General features: G+C 34.3%; 1 protein-coding gene across 9 annotated transcripts; it reads left to right on the top strand.

Moving 5' to 3' along the window:
* The first annotated feature begins 2,411 nt into the window (after nucleotides 1-2,411).
* On the top strand, nucleotides 2,412-17,857 carry LOC114332373 (PPE family protein PPE34-like). 9 transcript variants are annotated; one of them, XM_050650910.1, is made up of 3 exons: nucleotides 2,412-2,547; nucleotides 16,242-16,938; nucleotides 17,224-17,857. In XM_050650910.1, the coding sequence occupies exons 1-3, from the start codon at nucleotides 2,536-2,538 to the stop codon at nucleotides 17,787-17,789; spliced, it is 1,275 nt and encodes a 424-aa protein (XP_050506867.1). In that variant the 5' UTR covers nucleotides 2,412-2,535; the 3' UTR covers nucleotides 17,790-17,857. The 9 variants fall into 9 exon arrangements, with proteins under 9 accessions (XP_050506867.1, XP_050506864.1, XP_050506869.1 ...); XM_050650907.1 differs by having other exon boundaries at nucleotides 17,158-17,857; XM_050650912.1 differs by having other exon boundaries at nucleotides 16,242-17,004; nucleotides 17,323-17,857.
* The last annotated feature ends 3,652 nt before the right edge of the window (nucleotides 17,858-21,509 follow it).

Raw genomic sequence — 21,509 nt, 5'->3', positions numbered from 1 at the left:
CACCAGTATGGGCAAACTCTGCTCACGCAAAGAACGTCGATGTGGCTCTAAATGAAACGGTTCGTATAATATATGGTTGCCTGAAACCGACACCTATCGAAGACTTATACCTCATAGCTGGGATTGCTCCACCACCTATCAGGAGGAAGCTCAAAAAAGCAGGAGACGGACTGAAGACACTCCTTATATGACCACCAAACTCAGCCAAGCAGACTAAGATCTCGGAAAAGCTTCCTGAAAACATCAAGATCCATCCCCGAAGCGCCAGAGACGCGCCGAATACACCTATGGTAAGCGTCAGCTACCGCGACATATTTTCCTCCCTCAGAGGAAATGCTTGCTGGACACAATTTACCGTATCCGACTTGGAAAGCGCTAAACAGACTAAGAACCGGCGTTTCACGTTGTGCTAGTAACCTGAAAAAATGGGGATACCAGGAGAACGATACATGCGTCTGTGGCGCGGTTCAGACAAGCCGGCATCTACTATCATGCACAGAGATGAGAGAGACGTGCACAGAAGGAGACTTAATTATAGCAAATGACAGGACCATCTATGTGGCCAACCATTGGAAATACAGAATTTAAAGTTGTTGGCGTTCCGGACATGGAAAGTAAGTAAGTCTTCTCCTTTCAAAAGTGTTCTTACTTAGTAGTTCATCAGTTTTCTAAACTCATTATTACCTGTGTTTAGTGGTGGGCCTGCTATTCTCCGAATTATTTTTCTCTCTAGGATTCTCAATCTTTCTCCATCTTTCTGAGTAAAGCACATTACTTCAGCGCCATATGTGATTACTGATCTATTTGCTGCTCTCTTAGGCAGGCCGCACATCAAAGAAACATGAAACGTAAATTACGTTTCATGGAAATAAAACACTACAAAACAAATATACGTCCGGCCATTTATGAAACTCTCCAAAAATAAAAATGTGTCATGAGCATGAATCACACTCGTTTCATTGGTAGCCGTACTTTGAGATTTGTTTAGCAGTGTTTTATTTTCATGAAACATGTTTCACGTTTCATATTCCATGTTTTTCGTTTCATGTTTCTTTGGTGTGCGGCTTGCCTAAATTTTCAGTTTAATATTCTGAGTAAGCTTTTTATCTTTAAGTCTATCCTCTAACTCAGAAAGTTTTTATATTTCCAGTAGGTTATGTTTCCTGCCAGGTTTAGTTAATTTATTACAATGCTTCTATCATTAGTTTCGTTAACTGAGATCCAGGAGGAGCTTATTGAAGGAGGCCAAGGCTCGATTTGGGCTGTAGTGCCATTGGATGGATGGGAGACCCCAAGATATTTAAAGTGTTCTACCTTTTCAAACTCGCTTCGCCAATATTTAACCTTGTCACATTAACTGTATTTTTTTTTGAGCGTATTAGGTATTTTGTTTTATTTTTATTTATTGCCAAACCCCTCTTGGATGTGCTTTCTAACAAAACCTGGCAAATTCTTCCTTTAAACTGTTTAGGTTTCTGCCAATCAATACTATGTCATCAACGTACGTAACAAGTTGCGATGTCGATGTTATAATTTGTAACTTTTATTTCTTCAGTTCATGTTGCTCCTTCTATTGTTCCTTCATATTAAAATAGTGACGTTGATAGAGAGTGAACCCTGTCGTACTCCAGTTGCTATTTCTATATTTTTGGAGATGCCGTCATCTGTTATTATTTCTGCCTTCGATCATTCCATTGTCATTTTCGAAAGCTTTATAGGTTTCATTGATATATCTAGATTTTGCATGTCTTCTATTAGGTCAAGTCTTATAATCTGTCAAAGCTTGTCATTGCTTGAAATGTATGAAAAGGATGAGTAAGTCGATATTATGTTCGTAACATTTCTTAATAGATTGAGTGACTATGTGTATTGTTGACATTCCCTTATTTATTGGTTTTATTCGAATCCTGAGAAACCTAATAAATATTTTGAAAAATTTAAACGAAGAATTAAAGATTACATTATTACCGAGGGCCGAAAGTCCCTTAGAATAAACAAAAAGTTTCGTTTGAATGAGATATTTAAAACTAAAAATGACTCTAAATTTTCTCTTTATGTTTCACCCCTGTAACTTATAAAATAAACAATATATAAGTTTCAGGGACTTTTGGCCCTCGGAAATAACGCAATCTTTCATTCTGCGTTTAAATTTTTCAAAAATACTTATTAGTTTTCTCAGGATGCATTGGCTCGGAATTTTGCGCCTACATTGTTAACTAAATGAAAATTAAATATTTCACGAGGAAAACCTTAAATGTCTTCTTTTAGTACCACATAATTTAACCAACAAATTAATTAATTGTAGCAAATTACAAGGGAATTATTTTTAACTGCTAATTAAATAAATCCTACATTATTTATTATTTGTAAAACAATATAGATTTTAATTATTTTTGAACAATTCGGAAATAAAAAATACGTGATTTAGTATTTAATAAGCAATAAAACCAGGGCTGGGTTAGGTACTATAAAAGGTGAAGTTATCAAGTCTTTTGTCATTCGATTAATCCAGAATCAAAGAAACATATTACCACTATGTTCAAATTTGTAAGTAACTATTCAATATATATTTAATTATTTATTCTAATTTTTTATTTTATTTGATATTTATTTGGATCTTAGAATTAATTTTTTTCTTTATTATTTTTGGCAACCAAATTGATATATGTGCAGTTACCTTGTAAACCATTCTTATTGGTATTTGCTAGTCAATCAATTGCATAGCAATGATATTCTTCTTCTTCTTAAGGTGCCTATCCATTCCGGATATTGGCGATCAGCATGGCTATCCTAACTTTGCTTGCTGCTATTCTGAATAGTCCGGTTGTCGATGTATTAAACCACTTTCTCAGGTTTTGAAGCCAAGATATTCTTCTTCTCCCTGGTCCTCCCTTTAAAATACCTTGTCTTGAAGAATGAGTTGCAACAAGCCATATCTATGTTCATTCTTTATAACATGGCCAAGATATTCTAGTTTGCGCTCTTTGATTGTGTTAATAATCTCGCATTCCTTGCCTATTCTACGTAGAACCTCAACATAAGTCACACGATCCACCCACGAAATTTTCAAAATGCGCCTGTAACACCACATCTCAAATGCCTCGAGTTTTCTCAAAGGAGCCTCGGAAAGTGTCCAGGCCTCTACTCCGTATAATAAAGTAGAAAATACATAGCATCTGAGCAATGATATTCACCCAGTGTTTAATACATTGGCTTAACCTGTATTTTTCACTATTTAAGATTTTTATCTCTTCTGCCAACTATTTTATCCAGATATTTTCATCCTGCTACTTCATCTTGAAGGTTTATGCAAGTTAATCCATCTGTTACTATCCATTCTTATAAGGTGACCTTCACAGCATAATACTTGATTTTTTCATAATTTGCTGTATAGTTTTGTAATATTGATATAACTGGTAGTTGAACATTATTCTCCACATACCATTGTCATAGATGGGCCCCAATATGCTTCTCAATATATTTCTTTCAAAAGCAATAAATATTTCATCCTTTCATCATTTCAATAAATATTGTTTTTCTGTCATGATCCATATTTCTATGCCATATTGCTATTTAGTCCTATCGCCAGTGGGAATACAACGGCCTCCTTAATTCAGATGGACTTACCCAAGTTTTTTTTATGTATTTTTACCCGTAGAACACGATTTTTTTGGGTAACAATTGATCCGGATGTCGATAAGATTGTTATAGACAAAGAACTTGAGGAATCACATAACAGCGATTTTTCGCAAAACAAAATATTGTTTTGTATTTTTTGGGCCATTCTAAGCAAAAAATGTTTTTCCAAGTTTTTTCGTAGGATGCATAGTTTTCGACATAAACGCGGTTGAACTTTCAAAAAATCGAAAAGTTGCAATTTTTGAACCCGAATAACTTTTGACTGAAAAATAAAATAGCAATTCTGCTTACCGCATTTGAAAGTTCAAGTCAAATTCTATCGTTTTTGATTACTTTCACTGCTAAAAATTAATTTTATTATTGTTAAACAAAGCTATAAACACGTAGTGATTGAATGATGTTTTCAATGCATTTCCCATTTGAAATCGAACGAGTAGGCGCGCATACATACAATTTCTACGTAGATTACGTACATTAAAACGCATGCATTGGGCACGGGAAACACTATGGGTTTATGGCTTTGTTTAACAAATAAAAACTTAATTTTTAGCAATGCAAATAAACAAAACCGATAGAATTTGACTCGAACTTTCAAATGAAGTAAGCAGAATTGCTATTTAATTTTTTAATCAAAAGTTATTCGGGTTCAAAAATTGCACTTTTTCGATTTTTTGAAAGTTCAACCGCGTTTATCTCTAAAACTATGCATTCTACGAAAAAACTCGTTAGACCATTTTTTGCTGAGAATCACCCAAAAATACAAAAAAAAATGTTTGCAAAAAGTCGTTGTTATGTAATTCCTCAAGTTCTTTGTTTATAACAAACTTATCGACATCCGGATCAACTGTTTCGACATCCGGATCAACCCAAAAAATTCGTGTTCTACGGGTCAAAATACATAAAAAAATTTTGGGTAAGTCCATCTGAATTAAAGAGGCCGTTGTACCCCCCCTGACGACAGGACTAATTGGTCTTGTGATTGTTTTATATATCTTGAACTTAACTTTCTATGGATGTCTTTGGTTCCAAACACCCGCGACAGAGGGAGACACACTTTGTTAAAAGCAAAAGCGGTATCCTTTTCCGTATGTTCTCTCTCTGGCTGTCGTCCTCATAGTCTAAGATACGATGTAAGGTCAAACTGCACCGGTCTAAAATTATTGGATATGTAATTTAGTATGTAAACAATTAATAAAAATAAGGGATCAAAATAAGTTCTATTTTTGTTCTGACTATAATTAAATAATAATTAAGAATAGTTATTTATGAAACAGTTCGTGAAGTATGCTTCTTGCGAACGCACGCGATATTTAGAGCACGAGCGACAATGGAGCGAGTGCTATACATCGCGTAAGTTCGCAAAAAGTACTTCACGCACAGTTTCATACAATATTTTATCTACTCTTCGATAAACAAATAAAAAAAACTGTAACTCTTCGTCACTGGAATTGATTTCTATTCTACAATTTTTAGAACTTTGACATTTAAAAATCCTAACTATTTTCGAACCACAAAACTGCCAATAATTTTGTTGTAAATCATTGCTCATATTGTCATCACCATGACAACGCGAAAGTTAAGGATATTTGATTATATGAAAATGTGCCAAATAACCCATTGAAAGTGTGCGAAAAAGTAAATCCCATTTAAAATACATTGTTACTTAACGCACACTTTAAACCCTTCACGCACTGCTATCTATAATGACAGTTTTCACAAACTAAAAACTGATACATAATATGACATAGAGTAGTTAAATTACTTTTTTTTTTAATTTTAAAATAGTTTTCGGCTCGGGCAGTTATTATTATAGATTTTTTGGATCATTCTAAACAAAAAAAGGTCTTTGGTAATTTTTCTCTAAGTTGATCGGTTTCGAGTTATAAACAATTTAAAACTGAAAAAAGAATGAAAGATGACGATTTTCAAGGCTCAAAAACATAAGTAGAAAATATCACTTTTGAAATTACTAAGTACCTAAATTCAAGTTCAAACCTGATTCTATAAATTCTTGACAAGTATTTTGAACTTACTTTATTTGCAAACATTTTTGTTTAGTTGTTAGTGCAGCTAGTCGCCCGTCTTCCCATAAGGAACCTTCTTCATTAACAATTAAAAAAATATATTTTAGAATAAAACGTGACAACAATTCTTATCGGTACCTGATAGAAGAAGATTTGTACTTAAATTTAGGTGCTTGATGATTATACAATTAATATTTTTTTACTTGTGTTTTTGACCCTTGAAAACAGTCATCTTTCGTTTTTTTTTCAGTTTTGAATTGTTTATAACTCGAAAATGATCAACTTTAAAAAATTACAAAAGACTTTTTTTGTTTAAAATGATCCAAAAAATCTAAAATAGTATCTGCCCGGGTCAAAGTTTTTTAATTTATAAAAAAAGTCATTTTTTAATAATTATTAATTAATCTGAATATACACAAATAGTTGAGATAACAACCGGAGAGTTAAGCGAGGCCCTCAAAAGATCTAAAAACGGTAAAGCAGCAGGACCTGGAGACATCCCAATTGAGTTGGTAAAGTACGGACCAAACATATTACATGAGATGTTGGTTCAACTATTTAATAAATGCTTAAAAGGACAAAATATCCCTGATGATTGGAATGTATTGGATGAATCAGCTCTATTTACAAGAAAGGGGATAAACGCATTTGCTCTAATTATAGAGGGATAACTTTACCAGCTCAGTAGGGAGGTTGTGCGGTCGACTAATAAAAGAAAGAATAGAATCATAATACGAAGACAGGGAAGAACAAAGTGGATTTCGTGCAGGAAGATCGTGCACTGATAATATATTCGTTCTGCAGCAGGTAATAGAAAAACGGAAGGCAAAAAATCTATCTACTCACCTATCGTTTGTAGATTTAGAGAAGGCATACGATAGGGTACCTTTGAAAAAACTGATTCAAACATTGACGAAAGTAGGTCTTAGTAGAGAGTATGTGGATGCTATCGCAAATATATACAAAAGTGCCAGAAGTGTCGTTAAAGAAGGAAACTTTATATCTGAATCATTTCCAATAACAAAGGGGCTTAAACAAGGATGTTGTCTGTCTCCGACTTTATTTAAAATATATATTCAATCATCGCTAGAGCAGTGGAGGAAACAAGTATCCGGAATGGGAATAGACATAGGCGGTGGTAAATGTCTAACAACTTAGCTTTTCTCAGATGATCAAGTAGTCGTAGCGAATGATGAGGAAGACATGGACTACATGTTTAGAAAACTAAAGAAAGAATATGAAAAATGGGGCCTCGATATGAATATGTCAAAAACAGAGTATCTTAAAATAGGGGATGATGAAGAAGATCCAGATTTAGAAATTAGAACCACAAAAACATGTAAAGAATATAAATACCTCGGATCTATAATATCTAAAGAAGGCATTACCAAAAGAGACATCGAAAACAGAACGCAGCAGAGCAAAGAGGCGGTAAACATTCTAAGCTCTCTACTATGGTCTAAACATATAAGATAAAAAACGAAATTGACAATCTATCGTACCTTAGTAGAGCCTATTATGACTTATGGGGTAGAAGTTTGGCAGATCACGAAAAAATATAGAAAAAGGATAGAAGTAGTAGAAATGGATTATCTAAGGAGAGCGTGTGGTATATCCAAAAAAGATCCCATCAGGAATGAAGATATTAGAAGGAGGACAAAAATAATACTGTATATTCCAATGTAGATATAATTGAAACGAGACAACTAGTGTGGTATGGTCACGTGAAACGAATGAATGAAGATAGATGGCTAAAGAAAGCTTTAAATTACACAACAAAGAAGAAGAGGGGGAAGGCCTTCAGTTAGCTGGGAAGAAAATGTATGGCACATCCTGAGAGATAGAGCCATAAAAGAAGACGAATGGATGGACAGAAAAAGATTGAGGCCGAAATGCGAGAAGCGGCAGAGGATGTAGGAACCTCGATTATAGACAGATAGAATTAATTATGGTCAGAACAAAATTAGATCGGGCACTACTTTTTTTTTATAGTTTTTAACATACTAAATTACATATCCAATAATGTTTATCCATTAATCAGATCGGTGCAGATCGACCTAATATCGGATCTTCTACTATCAGTAACATGTGTGCATGTATGTGAGCTGTTTTAAAAATTCAATATTGGCGTCATGGACATAATATTGTCAAATTTCTAACAATAAAACACTAAAAACGTTCGTTTTCTATACTTCCACAAAATTTATTACAACTATGTGACCACAGCTGTTTCGACAGAGTGCCTTTCTCAAGTGATTTAGATTACTATGGGTTTATCTTTTTAAAGTCTTTAACTGAAGAGGTTGAGGAGTGGGGAGCTGTTTGTCTCGAGTTGGTCATTCAGAATTATATCTGTATTTTTCAATTTATTAATTAACATAGATTCTAATAAAGATAGTTTAAGGCCTTTATTTTGAATTTGCAGAATTTGAAACTGTTCATTAAAAGAATGATTATGATCTAGAAGGTGAAGTGCGTAAGTTGAAGTGTTTGTTTTTCTATGGTTAAAAGCCCTTTTCTGTTCTGCTATCTGTTTGTCAAAGGTTCTGCCAGTTTGGCCGATGTAAGTTTTCGGACAGTCACCACAAATTAGTTTGTAAACACCACTCTGTAGTTGTTTTCTCTTTCGGCTCTTATTGTTCTTAATATATTTGCTTAAGTTGTTGTTAGTTCTGAAAGCTGGCGTTATTCCTTTCTTTTTCATATATCTGGCTATTTTTGTTGTTATCTTGCCAGTATATGTCATAGAGCAGAAGGTACTGGGTTCTTTTTGTGGTGGTGGATGGACTAATCTCAGGGCTTTCTTATGTAGTTTTTGGTTTAAAATTTTATTAATTGTTTGTCCTTACTCCATAAGAAAGACCAGAATTTAGTCTATCAACCACCACAGAAAGAACCCAGTACCTTCTGCTCTATCACATATACTGGCAAGATAACAACAAAAATAGCCAGATACATAAAAAAGAAAGGAATAACACCAGCTTTCAGAACTAACAACAACTTAAGAAAATATATTAAGAACAATAAGAGCCGAAAGAGAAAACATCTAGAGTGGTGTTTACAAACTAACTTGTGGTAACTGTCTGAAAATTTACATCGGTCAAACTGGCAGAACCTTCGACAAACGGATAACAGAACACAAAAGGGCTTTCAACGATAAAAAAAACAGACACTTTAACATACGCACTTCACCTTCTAGATCGTAATCATTCTTTATAGAACAGTTTCAAATTCTGCATATTCAAAATAAAGGCCTTAAACTATCTTTATTATAATCTATGAAAATTAACCAGGATAACCAGGTAGTGCTAGGCGAAAAAGAGAAAATTCATATATGGGAAAACTATATCCAGGAGCTCTTTCATGACGAAAGACCCATGAGTGAAGTTTATACAGACGACCAGCTGACTGGCCCTTCAATCACTAAAGAGGAAATAGGAAACGCAATATTATGTTCAAAAAACAATAAGGCACCTAAACCTGATGAAATCCCTTCAGAAATACTCAAACTACTAGATGAAAGGGGAATTTCAGCACTACATAAAATATTTAATTTTATTTATGAAACTGGTTGCTATCCTCAGCAGTGGTTGCTCTCTACATTTATTCCCCTACCCAAAAAAAACAATGCAAAAAGATGTGAGGATCGCAGACTCATTAGCCTAATGAGTCACACTTTAAAAATATTCTTAAAAATACTACATCAAAGATTATACAAAAAATGTGAATGGGACATCAGTGATTCTCAGTTTGGGTTTAGGCAAGGTTTGGGAACAAGAGAAGCAATAGTAGCAACACAGGTGTTGGTCCAAAATTGTTACGATCAGAGGAAGGACGTATTCCTGTGCTTTTTAGACTACGAGAAAGCGTTTGATCGTGTCCAACATCACAAGTTAATGCAGATCCTCAAGAAGCTTGATATAGACCAAAAAGACATAAGATGCATCTGTACTGGTATCAGGCAGCACAATTAAAAATAGACAATTCTATATCCAAATCCATACATATAAGAAGGGGTGTTCGGCAGGGATGTGTGCTTTCCCCTCTTTTATTTAACATTTGTTCGGAAGCCATATTTCAGGAGTCTTTGGAAGATGCAGAGATGGGAATCAAAGTGAATGGAGTATTGATCAACAACATACGATATGCTGATGATACTGTCTTAATTTGCGACAACATAGCAGATCTTCAACAACTTGTCACTATAATCGGAGAATACAGTAAGCGAATGGGACTAGAGATTAATACCAAAAAAACCAAATTCATGATCATCTCCAGAAACTTGGATGCATTTGAAAACTCCACCATAACACTGAATACTAAGTCCATTGAGAGAGTGAGCAAATTCAAATACCTAGGAACGTGGCTTTTTGAAGACTGGGCATCGGACAGGGAAGTAAAATGTCGCATTGAGCAAGCTCGACAGGCTTACGTAAAATTCAGGAAGGTACTGACCTGCTCAGAGTTCGACCTTACACTGAGACTAAGGTTTACTAAATGCTACGTGTGGTCGGTGCTGCTATATGACATAGAGGGCTGGACACTCAAAACGAGGGATATAAACAGATTAGAAGCCTTCGAAATGTGGCTTTATCGCCGTATCCTAAAGATACCATGGACAGCGAAAGTCACAAATGTGGATGTCCTTAAAAGAATCAACCAAGAACGTCAGCTTTTCGAAAACATCAAGAAAAGAAAAACGGCGTATTTGGGTCACATCATGCGAAATGAAAAATACCAGTTCCTTCAACTTATAATCCAGGGTAAAATTGAAGGCAGGAGAAGAATAGGACGCAAGAAAATGTCCTGGCTCCGAAACATAAGGCAATGGACAGGGATTAACGACATACAATCTCTGATACACATTGCAAGAAACAGAGAGTTAATGGAAAATGTGATCGCCAACATCCATTAGTGGATTTGCATTTGAAGAAGAAGATGGAAATTAATAAATTGAAAAATTGAGATATAATTCTGAATGACCAACTCGAGACAAACAGCTCCCCACTCCTCAACCCCTTCAGTTAAAGACTTTAAAAAGACAAACCCATAGTAATCTAAATCACTTGAGAAAGGCACTCTGCCGACACAGCTGTAGTCACATAGTTGTAATAAATTTTGTGGAAGTATAGAAAACAAACGTTTTCAGTGTTTTATTGTTAGAAAAACGAACTTCCATCAAGTAACGGTCGAATCCATCAATTTATTGTCAAATTTTGCAAGAAAAAACAAGGCAAAGTTATTTACCTGTTATTTTATTGATAAAATCGGATCTTAAGATTGTATATATTAGTAAAAGATCGGTATGCAAAGGCCTTAGAAAGTATGCTATTTCAAATCTTGTTTTTTTTTCAATTATTGCGGTGTATCAGAAGCTTTTAACTTTAAACCAAACACAACCGAATAAAAATTCACCGTAATTTAATTCTGCACAGAGATATTTTTTCCGATTTCCTTCGACGAATTTTTTTTTCGGAAAATCCGTGATTTCCCAACAAAATCTTTAATGTTCAATTACAATTTTAGGGAAGTAAGTATTATTTATCAATAATTAGGTAAATAATTTAAGGGACATTAAATCTTTTTGTAGGTAGTAGATTAAATTTTATAGCAACAATTAAATTGTTAATTAGACATTTACGGTCGCAATACTAACCAGAAAAAATGATACAACAGCATAACTATGATTTTTGTATTACTTTACAAGATTGAAATTGGAATTTAGGCTAGGGATGGGGGTTGTTGAACAAAAAACCGGTTTTCGGTTATACCAGTTTTCTTTACTTACGGTTTAACCTGGCGGTTATAACCGATCAAAAAACCCGGTTGTTCCAAAAACCGATTTTCGGTTTATTTTAATCAAAAGCAAATACTCAATAGGTTATAATGTTACATTTATATTGCACTAGAGTTTGCTCAATTTTCTTCCCGAAAAATTCACCAACCAATTCAACCTTATTTTCCCAGGCACTTTCAAATTACCCTTAAAATGGGAGAAAGTACCCCAATCTGGCATCTCTGATTCGTCGCTCGTTGTAGACGGTATCGGCGTATATTGCGTTGTCAATTGGGATATTCCCAAAAGTGATGATCCTACCGATCTTCGAAATGTCCATTGGATCTATCGAGTTTAAAAAATATACAAATATTTTACTTAAAATTAAATTCGATAAACCAATTCATCCTATCCTATTTCGGTATTCACATTTCATATAAGTGTCTCAAGTACTCAAGTACAATTTTTAGATGATGGTTGGAATATCGATATTAAGCAGATCACTTACTTTTTTATGCAAATATTATCATCTAAAAATCTAACTATTCTCAAACTATAATAAAACTTAATTGTTTCAAAAAAGCTGATGTGACACTTTCGTCCAGTTCTTTATTAGTAAATACTTAAAAGTTGAATTATGGTTGTTTGGGTTATTTACTTCGCATTAAAATAAATAGCTTTCAGTTGCCAGATATCGTTAGACACCTACTCCATAAACGTCAGTTGCAATACGGGTACCCTAATAACACAAAACATTCCAGGAATGTTCCTAGAAGATACACACAGGACATTGAAAACATTCCTGGAATGTCCCCAAAAGCACACGAACGTCCCTGGAAAGTCCCAGGAAAGTGCTGTGTCAGCATTTTAAACATTCCTTGAATGTCTTGTTGGAACATTCCATGAATGTCTACGAATGTTCTTTGAACATTCACAGTATATTGTTTAGACTGAATGTCTTGTTGAAACATTCCATGAATGTTCTTAGGACATTCAAAGTATATTTTTTAGACATTCTCTGAAATATATCGTCAGTGATGTGACAATACCTCCTATATGTTTTTTCATGAGTTTTGCAGGAGACGAAAAACATTTTTTACGGTCACCTCCTGTTTTCATACGTAAGTTTTGACTTGTTTTGTAGTAAATAGATAGTTGAATTTACTACAAAACAAATAAAAAAATATATGAAAACACGAGGTGGCCCAAACAAGTTTTTCATCTCCTACAAAATTCATGAAAAAGCAGATAGGAGGTATTGTCACATCACTGACGATATACCAGAAGTACAGTAGGAAAATGAAAGAATACCCATGAACGAACATATAAAACACGCTGTATTTTCCTGTCACCGTGTCACACAAAAAACTGGTCAGCACAAGTGCATGTAATAATTATTGTTACTTACACTGGACAATTTTTCTTTGTGACACAGTGACAGGAAAATACAGCGTGTTTTATATGTTCATTCATGAGTATTCTTTCATTTTTCCGACTGCATATGTAGCCAAACCAAATAATGCATCCTTGATAAATATAAACATTTTTATTGCACAAAATCTTGTCATATATTTTTTTCCATAATCATCACTACGATGACGATTCATTGTATTGAATTGTTCATTAGAATTACAATCTGGTCATAATTCTGACCAATGAGCAATTTTAATTTAATCTAAATTACTACTGTTCCTTAAAATGAAGAGCTTACCCATAGCGTCTCTTATCTAATCTAACAGGCACACAAGCACTATGCTCTGCTTTTCTAACCGCACTATTCTAACATACACATGCACACAAGCATTATGCTCTGCTTTTCACTATCACTCAAACTAGTTCAAAAGGCTTTGTCCTCTTCAATCTTCTAGTTTGCCCAGTAGTATATCCAGGAGCTGGATTTCCTTAATATTCTTGTAGGTACTTACGAAGTTGTTGCTTGTGACTTCCAACTTTAAAAACAAATCCAGCTGTAAAATATGTATGTGCCTGAAGGCTTTTGTATGCTTTCATCTATAATTATCTATAATAGTAATTTGGTGGAATGCACTTTATGGTAAAATCCAATTCTGACTGAATTGTATATGGATCTAAATCCCCAATTATTTTCAGCTTCAATAAATATCTAAAACAATAAAAGAAATAATGTTATTGCTTGCAAAATTCATCAATATTGATAAATATCAGAGAAAAATGAACATTGATAAAAGTTGTTTGCCCTACCTTTCTCCAAACATCTGGTGTCTCCAATAATAATTTCCTTAAATAATCACTTTGCAGTGTGGTAAAGTTTATAAAGTTCACAAAATACAGCAAACGAAATCCAAATGAATCCAAAATATGACGATAAACAGTGAAATGATGAAATGAAATGATATTACAAACATAACCTCTGTAACCCGTATGCCATGCCAACCAGAACCAGAAGTCACGTGGTTTGGATTGCCTAAATACATATACACGCGCAGCAAATTTGAAAATGAATGCAAATTGAATAGTAAATGGCCTCTCTTAAAATATAGGACATTGGTAGTAAGTTCATAGAATGTCTTGTGGTAACATTCCACGAATAACTTAATCAGATATTCACCGAATGTTCCTTGAATGTCCAGTACATTCAAACATTAATAGAACTGTGATAGTACATTCCTGGAATGTTTTGTGTTGTTAGGGTATAAGCTCTCGGAGTTTCGTCACTTGAGGCAGAGAGCAGCAAAACTACGCCTCTCTGATGATGACTCCAATTAGAGTCGAAAATCGTCGATTTAGGGTGCTGGTTTGCGCTCTCTGTTCTAAGTGAAAAATAAGACAGTTTTGCCTTCGCATTGCAACTTAATAAAAATGGTATACATTTTTATTTCATGCTTCATTTTTTTTAATCCGAAGTAATTCGAGTATAGCCGCTTAACTAATGGATTACTCAATGCCAAATATGTTTTAGTTTTATTATAATAAATTAATTTATTTATAGGTCTGGATCCCGCGTATGAAAAAAAAGTTGATTAATAGCAAGCTGAAAATTTGTTAATAGCTTAAGGGTGTCTAGTCGGACAAAATTTGATATATTGGAACACTGGAACAGGGGAAGTTTTGATTGTGGAACAAGTTAAAAATTTGGAACGGTCAGACCACGAAAACGGCACATGTATTTTGTCCGACAGAACAGACTTAAACTCTCCGAACAGAGATTAAACTCTCATGCAAAAATCAGACTGCTATTTATCACCAAATGGGCGTTTTAATGAGTGGAACATGTAGAATATGTCAAATGACAGGAATTATGACAGGTGATAAATAGCAGTCTGATTTTTGCATGAGAGTTTAATATCTGTTTGGAGAGTTTAAGTCTATTATGTCGGACAAAATAAATGTGCCGTTTTCGTGGTCTGACCGTTCCAAAATTTAACCTGTTCCACAATTAAAACTGCCCCTGTTCCAGTGTTCCCATATATCAAAGTTTATCCGACTAGGCACCCTTAAGCTATTAACAAATTTTCAGCTTGCTATTAATCAACTTTTTTTTCATACGCGGGATCCAGACCTATTATAACAATATAACAAAATAAAACTACATACAAAATAAAACTACCTTTTAACGTTCTAAATACAAAAATTCTCATTTGACAGCTGTATAATTTAAACAATCTTTGCTTAAAAATGTTAAAAAATGTTGTTAATATTTTTTTTACAAAACGGCCGTCACAGTAGCTCCGATTTCGTTTCAGAAGATTCTTTGTTTAATTAATCTTTATTTCATCAAGGAAATTATAGACACGGATGACATATTGTTTTGGAACTGTATGTCCCAAAATTAATATAAAAGATAGAATTCAAAATATATATGTAGGCGAGCGTCCAGGTACAGACCACGGAGAGGTGAATGGCTAATTTTATTCTTACTTTATATTTTTGAAAGTGCTGAAAACGAAAATGAATATCATATTGAATTTAATGTGTGGAAACGTCAAAATCGCAATTTTAACCTAAAAATAAAAAAAAAGAAATCACGTTTTTTTTGCATTTACTTCGCTACAACTCTGTTTAATTTTAATATTTTTTTTGAAATTTTTACACTATATAGCTCTAACATTTCTGAAGAGAACGGTACCTGCTTTAAGCTTTAATTCGTATTCTGATAAATGTTATGAATTTTTCAAAAGAAAAGGTTGCGGATTTGTGCATTGCAAAGTTTAATCGCAAAAGTTGAGTGTGGAAATTTTAAAATTTAGCCTTTTAATCACGTTTATGTTAAAATAGAGAGTACAAAGAAGTTTTCTGGAAAATCTTAGATCAAAATGTTTAATAGAAAAAAAAAATAGTGCAACTTTTATTATCGACATTAGAAATCCCCAATATAACCGTTATTTTTCGAGATATTGACCATGGATGGTGAATGGCTAATTTTGAATTGGAACTTTTTATTTCACTAGTAGTTTCAAAATGACACAAAATCTAGGCATCTGATAAAAAAGTTTATTTGAAGAAAGTGTATTTTTTTGTTCTTCTTAATGGCGGTACAGGCTCGTTTTTTTTAATATTGTATTTAGTTACAGAGTAATTTCCACATATTAACATATTTTTCAAATTGGGCTCTGTACCGCCATTCTTTATTATATTACAAATACGTCTGCCAAATATCTCGAAAAAATATTCAAAATTACAGCAGCAATCTTGCAACGCGTTTTGGCTACCTGTTGATCGCTACTGTATCACCTTAAGGATCACATTTTCATCGATGTGTCTTATTAACATTTTTAACAATATTATTGACAGAACTTAATTTTTAGTTATTGTTTTAATTTTAGGTAGTTCTTCTTGTCGCCCTCTTCGCTTGGGCCTCGGCTGTCCCTAATCCTCGTGCTTTGTTGGTAAACAGCTATGGATCTTCTGGTGGTTACTCTAAATATTCCGGAAGTTCCTACAACTCTAAATATTCCGGACTTGGCAACTTGGGTTACTCTGGTTGGTCCGGACTTGGCAACTTGGGTTGCTCTGGATGTTCCGGACTTGGCAGCTTAGGTTATTCCGGCTTTTCCGGACTTGGCAACTTAGGTTATTCTGGATTGTCCGGACTTGGCAACTTAGGATACTCTGGATTGTCCGGACTTGGCAACTTAGGTTACTCTGGATACTCCGGACTTGGTAACTTAGGTTACTCTGGATTTTCAGGACTTGGCAACTTGGGTTACTCTGGATATTCCGGACTTGGCAACTTAGGTTACTCCGGTTTTTCCGGACTGGGTGGTTACTCTAAATATTCCGGAAGTTCCTACAACTCCGGATATTCCGGACTTGGCAACTTGGGTTACTCTGGATTGTCTGGACTTGGTAACTTAGATTACTCTGGATTGTCCGGATTTGGCAACTTAGGATACTCTGGATTTTCCAGACTTGGTAACTTAGGTTACTCTGGATATTACGGCCCCTACAACGCAGATTACTATGATTATACCGGACTTGGAAATTTGGGTTACTCTGGATATTCCGGACTTGGCAACTTAGGTTACTCTGGATATTCCGGACTTGGCAATACAGGTTACTCTGGCTTTTCCGGACTTGGCAATTTAGGTTACTCTGGATTGTCCGGACTTGGCAACTTAGGTTATTCCGGCTTTTCCGGACTTGGTGCTTACTCTAAATATTCCGGAAGTTCCTACAACTCTGGATATTCCGGACTTGGCAGCTTGGGTTACTCTGGATTGTCAGGACTTGGCAACTTAGGTTACTCTGGATTGTCCGGACTTGGCAACTTAGATTACTCTGGATTTTCCGGACTCGGTAACTTAGGATACTCTGGATATTACGGCCCCTACAACGCAGATTACTATGGATATTCCGGACTTGGAAATTTGGGTTACTCTGGATATTCCGGACTTGGCAACTTAGGTTACTCTGGATATTCCGGACTTGGCAATTTAGGTTACTCCGGCTTTTCCGGACTTGGCAATTTAGGTTACTCTGGATTATCCGGACTTGGCAGTTTAGGTTACTCCGGCTTTTCCGGACTTGGTGGTTACTCTAAATATTCCGGAAGTTCCTACAACTCTGGATATTCCGGACTTGGCAGCTTAGGTTACTCTGGATTTTCCGGACTTGGTAACATAGGTTACTCTGGATTTTCCGGACTTGGTAACTTAGGTTACTCTGGATATTACGGCCCCTACAACGTAGGTTACTCTGGATATTCCGGACTTGGCAACTTAGGTTGCTCTGGATGTTCCGGACTTGTCAACTTAGGTTGCTCTGGATGTTCCGGACTCGGCAGCTTAGGTTATTCTGGATATTCTGGATATTCTAACGGAGGAGTTAATGCTTATTCTGGACTTTACAGAAGCGGACTGTACAAAAAATAACCTTTGTCATATTATTAAAAATGTATAGATACCTAAATATAGATAATAAATGCATTAAAATATAAAAAGTTATTTTCTTTTCATAACTGACATGAAGTGTCACCATTTGCCATCTCTTGTCAGTTGCTGAAACGCGACATTTTATCTCATTTAGACCTCCAAATTTTAAAGAATCTTTGGGATTGACATAAAATTTGGCATACACATAGCTAACATGTCAAAAAAAGTGATATTGTGCCGATTTGTGCTTTTGCCCTAGGGGTTAGGGATGTTGAAAAAGTATATTCGTTACAAAGTACTCGTTACTTACGAATACCGAAAGTAACGATTACTATACAGAGAGGCAAATCGTTACTTTGATTACTCTGATTACTTCGTTATTTCGTACCAATCGTATATCAGAGCGAGTAACGACTATTGTATCTACAACGAGTACACTTGATTACTTTCTACCAATCGTATCCCAGCGAGTAACGGACGGGACCGGTATTTTAGGAGTGTTATCGGATATCGTTATCGGTATGAAGCGTTTTAAGGGTGTGAGGGTGAGGAGAAGATAGAAGATGAACCAGGGAAAAGGGAAAAAGGGAGGTATAATGGTATACGTAAAATATATAATGTATCTCTTAACAAAGATCGAATGCGAGAACCCTACATTTTTATCTAGGTCTATATCTATACCTACACAAATTACCTACCTACTGAGAAATACGATTCTCGATATGATTACCAGTACATACAAAAGTAACAAAACTAATCATAGTAATCAAATCATTTTTATACCTTAAACAGATCGATGAAGGTCGTTGTTCCATTGGAATACCTATAAAAATACCTACCTACTGAGAAATATGATTCTCGATATGACTACCAGTACTCAAATACAAAAGTGACAAAAGTAATCATAGTAATCAAATCATTTTTATCCCTTAAACAGATCGGTGAAGGTCGTTGTTATATCGGAATACCTATACAAAATACCTACCTACTGAGAAATACGATTCTCGATATGATTACCGGTACTCAAATACAAAAGTAACCATAGTAATCAAAGTAACGAATACTGTAAATGATTACTTTATACAAAATAGCTACCTACTGAGAAATACGATTCTCGATATGATTACCGGTACTCAAATACAAAAGTAACAAAAGTAATAATAGTAATCAAAATAACGAATACTGTAAATTATTACTTTATACAAAAGTAACGATTTGTGACGAATAATCGAAAGTAACTATAATCATAACTATAATCAACATCACTACTAGGGGTGAGTTTCATCCCTTCTCGTGGGTAAAAACATATGTGTAAAGTAAGTCCACAAGTCGATAAACTGACTAATTCTAAGCAAATTTTGTTATATAGAGTTTTTCACTAGAAAAGTCAATACTTTTCGAGTTATTTGCGACTGAATATGTTAATTTTGCAACAAAGTATATATTGAGTATGGCCACGAGATTGAGGTTCATCGAATGTTATGTTTGGTCGCAACTACACTCGGGTGCAAAATTAACCGGACACCTTAGAAATGGGTAATTTTTGATGTCTCGCAATTCCTAAACCTGTTGTCCGATTTAAGTGATTTTTTAAAATGTTATAGCCTTATTCTTTAACAATACCGTTTTAATAATATTGTTGCTAAACAGGTAAATTTTCATTGTATACGAGGTGTACAAATGAAACTGTGTTTTTTTCTTAAACTTCGCATCACCCTGTGGAATATTCTAGAATTTACAAAATACTGAAATTGAAATCTAACTACAGCCTCACGTTTTCTAAACATTTTGCTTTTTGGTTCATTCGCGTACATTGGACCATAAAAAAAGTTACGTAATTTAACAACTAGCCATGTTTTTCATCAATATAGGGTCTTTTTAAATAAGTATGGCAAACTTTCAAGGGTAATTCTGCATGAAAAAATAATGACAGTTTGCTTTATAAACGGTATGTCCGCAAATGCTTCGTTTCTGAGATAGGGGGTGTTGAAATTTTTCTTACAAACTCATGATTTATTTATTGCTTTAAAACCGGTTGAGATATGCAAATGAAATTTGTTGGGTTTTAAGACGTAGTTATTGCACATTTTTTGACATACAACTAAGAATTTAATATTCACCATTGGCGCGCATACGGGTAATATTACAGCTCAGATAACCCGTATGCACGCCAATGCTGAATATTAAATTCTAACTTGTATGTCAAAAGTTGTATAATAACTATGTCTTAAAACCCACCAAATTTCATTTGCATATCTCAACCGGTTTTAAAGCAATAAATAAATCGTCAGTTTGTAAGAAAAATTTCAACACCCTCTATCTTAGAAATTAAGCATTTGCGGGCATAGGTTTATAAAGCAAACTGTCATTATTTTTTCATGTAGAATAACTCCATAAAGTTTGCCATGCTTATTTAAAAACATACTGTTTTGATAAAAAGCATGGCTAACTGTTAAAGTACCTAACTTTTTAACGGTCCAACATAAGCGAATGACTCAAAAAACAGAAGGTTGAGAAAACATTAGGCTATATTTGGGTTTAAATTTGAGTATTTTGTAAATGTTAGAATACTCCACAGGGCGATGCGAAGTTTGAGATAAAAACACAGTTTCATTGGTACACCCGGTATACAATGAAAATTTACCTGTTTAGCAACAATATTATTGGAACGATATTGTTTAAGAATAAGGCTATAACATATTAAAATATCACTCAAATCGGACAACAGGTTTAGGAATTGCGAGACATCAAAAACTACCCATTTTTAAGGTGTCCGGTTAATTTTGCACCTGAGTGTAGTTACTATATGGGGTAGAAGCTTAGACTTGAAAAGCCCAATCCGTAAAAAAATGCAGCCATTCGAAATGTGGGTAGTATATAGGCGTATTCTGAAAATTCCTTGGACTGCAAAAGTCTCAAACGAAGAAGTGTTAAGACGAATTGGATATGGCAGAAAGCTTATAAACACAGTTAAAATAAAAAAACATCGTACAGGGTCTGGGCCACATATTTAGAAACGATAAACAATCTCTGCTACGCGTCATCATGCAAGAAAGAGTAGAGGGAAAAAAGAAAAATCTTGGATGATGAATATCCGAGATTGGACTAACCTCAGCGTTGAATATATTTTACATTGCAAAAGAGAGAAGCACAAAGAGAAGCGTGTTAAGAAGTGATCCAACCTTCGTTAGAAGACGGCACAAGAAGAAGAAGAAGAAGACGACGTGAAAATGATATTTTAGAAAAATTCCAAAATGAATATTTGTTAAGGTAGGAATTTTTACTCATGAAATATAAAAAAATTATTCGTGCCAAATCTAACATTTTATTGTTGTAAACAGCGATTATACAAATTAATAATTTAAACATTTTACATTAACTAACTATTATGTCCATAATGTGCATAAAGCTGTCGGACGTGATACCAGAGAACTGCTAATATTGTCATAATTATCTACAGAGACAAGTGTTAAATTAGAATATTTATTACATTAATGGTGTCTCAGATTAATTTATTGATAAATATCCTGAAAAAAAAATCATATTAATGTAGTAGCCAAAGATATAATCTTGAGATATACTCTTAGATCTAATTATATGTAAAAATATTCAGTAAGATCGTGATTGTGGTATTTATTCTTGTATAACGATTTCGGTTTCGTTTTATAATAAACTACATATAATAAGGACTTCACTATTGAGCAAAATAAAGGTATGGGT

Source organism: Diabrotica virgifera, chromosome 5 (genome assembly GCF_917563875.1).
Source record: "Diabrotica virgifera virgifera chromosome 5, PGI_DIABVI_V3a".
NCBI classification, from domain to species: domain Eukaryota; kingdom Metazoa; phylum Arthropoda; class Insecta; order Coleoptera; family Chrysomelidae; genus Diabrotica; species Diabrotica virgifera.
The sequence above is the reverse complement of the archived record's forward strand: the minus strand, read 5'-3'. Positions and strand labels throughout refer to the sequence as shown.